Raw genomic sequence first — 4,660 nt, 5'->3', positions numbered from 1 at the left:
GGGTTTCATATATATATATATATATATATATATATATATATATAGACTATGTTCTCTTATAGAAAGACGTACTTTGTTTGGGAGCTTACATCCTACATACATGAACACGTCAACACCAAGTTGATCATTAGTTGGTTGATGAGAAAGAAAATAATGATTTTGTGAGTATCCAATTTTTAGTAGTGTTCATAAATATTTAACATATAGAAATGTATTTTATATGAATTAGGGAGAGTTAGACTTCTGTTGTTGAGGGATCATCTTCAGGATCGATGTAGTACTCTGAGTACCATACCTGGTCCTAGGCTGTTGGAGGTAGGCATAATGGTAGGGCTGTCAAAAGTGGGTTTTGGATTGGGTTAGGGTTGAATCTGAATTTGACCCTACACTTTTTAAGCATACACGAACCCAACCCATTTTTGCAAATGGGTCAAATTGGTCAATTTTTTGGACCTGAACCCGACCTGCTTTGGGTCTGCTTCAATCTGACACGACCTGCCAACCTGATTCAGCAACGACAATAGGGACAACCGTTTGGTCCCGAGGACAGCGACAATGCCATTTGGGCGGCAATGGCTACGACGGCAACAACGTTTGGGCGTAAATGGCTACGACAATGATGTTTGTTTCTGAGGGCCGAGGTCGACAACAATTGGGTGGAGCCGCGGAGGTTGCCACGTTGGTCGCGAGGGTGGCGACGAGGCCAGGGCCACATATTGGTCCCGAAGGCGGCGAGAGTTGCCATGTCTAGTCCTGAGGGTGGCAGTGAGGTCAGGGCCGTATATTGGTCCCAAAGGATGCAGCATGGGTTGCCACGTTGGTCCTGAGGGTGGGGGCGAATTATTGCGTCCGGTCACCGGATGTCACATCCAATCCGGTGACGCCACGTCACCCAAATGCAATGGGTTCCGATGCATTTTGGTGACGTGGTGACATCGGATTGGTGTCCGGACGAATCCAGACGCAATAATTTGTCGGAGGGTGGGTTGGTCCCGAGTTTTTTTTTTTTTTTGCAAACGGGTCAATCTGGGTCAATATCGGCTTTTCGGGTCAACCCGACCCGATTTTGCAAACATGTTGAAATCCCTAACCCAAACCAGACCCGATTTGGGTTCGGGTTGAATTTTGGGTTCAGGTCGGGTTTTTAGGTCATGTCAAATATTAACCCCCCTACATAATGGGAGGTGTACGAATTAGGTTTCTAGGCCCATGCATATGAGAAAAATTCATCTACATCTGCATTATTTGGCCATAGTGGAGTTGAGAATATCGCCTGTAATAAACTGTATTTTGACCTAAATAAATAAATTTTTTTAGTAGTCATTTTTAGTCAAATTTAAAAACTATCTTCGTCATAAGATAGATATTATTATATTTTGCTTATACTAATTGAAAGTAGTGATAGAGTTTTGGTTACTGCTTGTTTTTTAGCTTATTATGTGGATTTTAATGATTTCAGGTTAGGAAAAGGGTCAAGATCATGAGCAATGATACTGATAAAAATTTTCAGGTTTTTCTTTAGATTTTATTCTACATTTTTTTGTTCTTTTATAGTCAAGAGCTTATGATAGAATTAGTGATTGTAGTGATATCATGGCTAGTATAAATAACATTTTATTGATTTATATGATTTTAGTTGCTTTTACTGATTATTATTGATATTTATGATTTAGAAAACTCTCGTATATTATTAAAATGATAAATAAGTAATTCTTCCTAATTTAATTCTAGGGATCGTCAGCCAGAGAGTGACTGCTCTCACGAAGGAGATAAAGAAGAAAAGAGAAATACACAAACATACTGACACAATAGATTGAGATGCAAGTAGAGCTATAATCATTTATAAGCCAAAATTGAAAGAAAGATAAGCAGCCTTAATCTGAGGGGAGCTAAGGGATTGAAAAATGATTAGAATAGTTTCTTATATATATTGAGAAATGTTATCCATACTTTTTTTAAGTTGTTACTGTTGTTTGGAGACTTCATTATGAATGTCTGTAAGGAGGACAAGGTTGCGATATTTATGTGTTGAATTGAATATGTTTTCTTTACGATGATTATATTTGATAGTTTGTCGATTTTATGTTCTGAACGATTCGAAATATGTTAATATTAGTCATTGTTGTAGTATTGATTGTATTAATTGTGTTGGAATATATTTGTATTAATTGTTGTAGCATCTAATGTATTGTGTGAATTGTATCTGTAAAATAAAGAAGTGCTGATTTTTTTTAAACATGCTACAAGTTTCCGGCAAAATTTCTGCTAGAAACACTCGATATGAACCAACGGTATGAAGAAGGGGTGAAGGAAAATTTGCAGAATTTTTTGGCATGTATTCCGCCAATAAAATCATAGAAAATACATGCAGGATTTCCTCCAGTCCACTGCTAATTTGTCGCTTAACATGACCATTTTCTCAGTTACTGGATCCACAGGAAGCCGTTGAAAATTTGTCAATAAACTTTACTGGTAGAAAACATTGATGTATTTTATTTTTCTACACATTTTATCGTTGGAATTTATTTTGCCGATAAGCCACCGAAAATTTAGGTTTATAAAATATATTTTTCCTTAGAGATGCACAACATCCCCTAGACAAAATTGCGCCCTAATAGGCTAGGTGCTCTGCCATGACCCATAGGCAGGAGTGTGCCTAGTAAGGTGAGAAAGGGAAGATGAATGCATGAGAACTCCCAGGCATTCCCGGGCTTACTTTTTGGAGATCGCTTATCTTTTTATGTGAGTCTACAAAATTTATATGTAATTACAAGTAGAAAAGTTTTTTCATCATCTTTAAGAGCCTAATCGTGTTTTTTCCGGGCTAAAACAAATTATGTATGCAAGAAAAGAACTAAGAAAGTCAGGCAATTTCTAAAGCATGAATAATGTAAACACATCATCAAACATATAGAATATTTAAAGTCCATGTGGCAAGTGCACTTAATTCAAAATTTAGAGTCTACAAAAATTAAAAGTGGTCGGGCACCACTAACAACAATCGAATTATAATCATACAAAATGGCACAAGTATTTAAAATGGGACATTTCTTTTGTCTTCACTTCTTTAGCTTTCTTCTTTGGGCTCCTTGGATTTATTAGGTCTAGGTATCCACATGAAAAGAGCTCTTTCATGAATGGGTGTTTCTTTTATCTTTGGATTTCAACATACCATAATTTGGATCTCCAAATGAAAGGAAACTCTCCCCTAATGGATGTTTCCTTTCCCTTTGGATTCCAAATTGGGTATCAAATGCCCCATTTTAAATTTAACTTCCATAAATCCTAGAAATCTAAATACATATTAAAAATTTAAAATGACTCAATACTTCATGTATGTTATCCTAAGCAGTTATATTAAAATCATCAAAATCATCCCAAGTAGTTATATAATTTCATTTGCTCACATTTGAGCCAATCATAATAACTTGACTATACTCTTTTTATTTTTAGGGGGCCTAGCAATTTTTAGCACATTCAGAAAATTTATTAGTTAAATTTTAATTTAGCCCCCTTTTACAACCCTGCATAAGCATGACCACATACAAAAAATATTTTTGAGCATCCAGACCATCATAACATAGGAAAAACTAACGCTCATTATATCAATTCACAAGAAACATAATAGAAATATTACGTCAAAATATCACATTTTTGGAATTTAATTGGTTAGATTAGTGATTTACTAGAATTTCGTTATTTTATTATATATATATATATAATTGGTTTTGTTCAATTTGGAGTTGTAATTTTTTGAAGTTTGGTTATTTAATTGTCTAATTAGGAAGGTTTTGTGATTTTGGTTCCAAATCAATCCCAAACCTACTAAAAACTCCCCAAAATGTCACTAATGACTCTTAGAGGTTATTCCAAGTACTTGGAATTATTTTGGAATTTTAATTATTTTTAATTAATTAATTAGTGATTTTTCTTTATTATTAATTTAATTCGAAATCAAGTGGCTTTTAATTTTTTTCTAATTATATATTTAATTATGAGTAATTAAGATTTCATTTTGTACTTTTAGGATTTAAATTGAATTAATTATGAATTAATTAAAATCCTAGGTCATTTTTAAGGTTAAATCTTGGGCTGCCTAGATAGTGGATCAAATGGATTCCAAATTCAGTGAAATTTGGACCATCAGATCACCTAATCCCGTAGTCCAAATCCATCAAATTTGGTCCCATGGAAAACCCTCTATGGTGGCTAACTAGGCTGCATAAGTTAAACACAAATTCACCTTTGGGGAATTTTAAAAGGCTATCTAAACCTAGGTGGGGGCTAAAATCAGTGGCCATATACTACCTAGCCTAAGCATAAATAGCACATAAACAACAAAACCCTAAATCTCATTCAATAGGTTATCAAGCTTAATTCAAAGTTAAAGGTCGATTAAAGACCCTTGGGTTTGGATTAAGCAAATTATGCCCTTAATGATGCCAAAAAGAGGGAAAATTTTTGGACATGTCATAAACATGCCCAAGATTAATTTCTCAATGTTTCAAACCATGGTGAGTTAATTTGATGATAATATTACAAAAATACCCCTATGGTTCTATCTAAAATAACATAAGTTTCATGCATGATCATGGTCTAGACAATTGAGATTTTGTAGGTCTCCTTAAGACCTTTCCAATGAGCCTAAGATCAACCTATT

The 4,660-nt window shown here is 34.6% G+C and overlaps 1 protein-coding gene across 1 annotated transcript in view; it reads left to right on the top strand.

The window, feature by feature from the left end:
- The window catches only part of LOC110112656, a 20,559-nt gene extending 18,499 nt beyond the window's left edge, over positions 1-2,060 (top strand). Inside the window, exon 2 of the mRNA XM_020844950.2 lies at positions 1,732-2,060. Within this exon, the coding sequence (XP_020700609.2) occupies positions 1,732-1,804 (73 nt within the window). The 3' untranslated portion in view covers positions 1,805-2,060. The remainder of the gene's footprint in view (positions 1-1,731) is intronic.
- Positions 2,061-4,660: the final 2,600 nt, after the last annotated feature.

This window comes from Dendrobium catenatum, unplaced genomic scaffold, assembly GCF_001605985.2.
Source record: "Dendrobium catenatum unplaced genomic scaffold, ASM160598v2 fragScaff_scaffold_1449, whole genome shotgun sequence".
NCBI classification, from domain to species: Eukaryota; Viridiplantae; Streptophyta; class Magnoliopsida; order Asparagales; family Orchidaceae; genus Dendrobium; species Dendrobium catenatum.
This window is presented reverse-complemented; position numbering and strand designations above follow the sequence as displayed.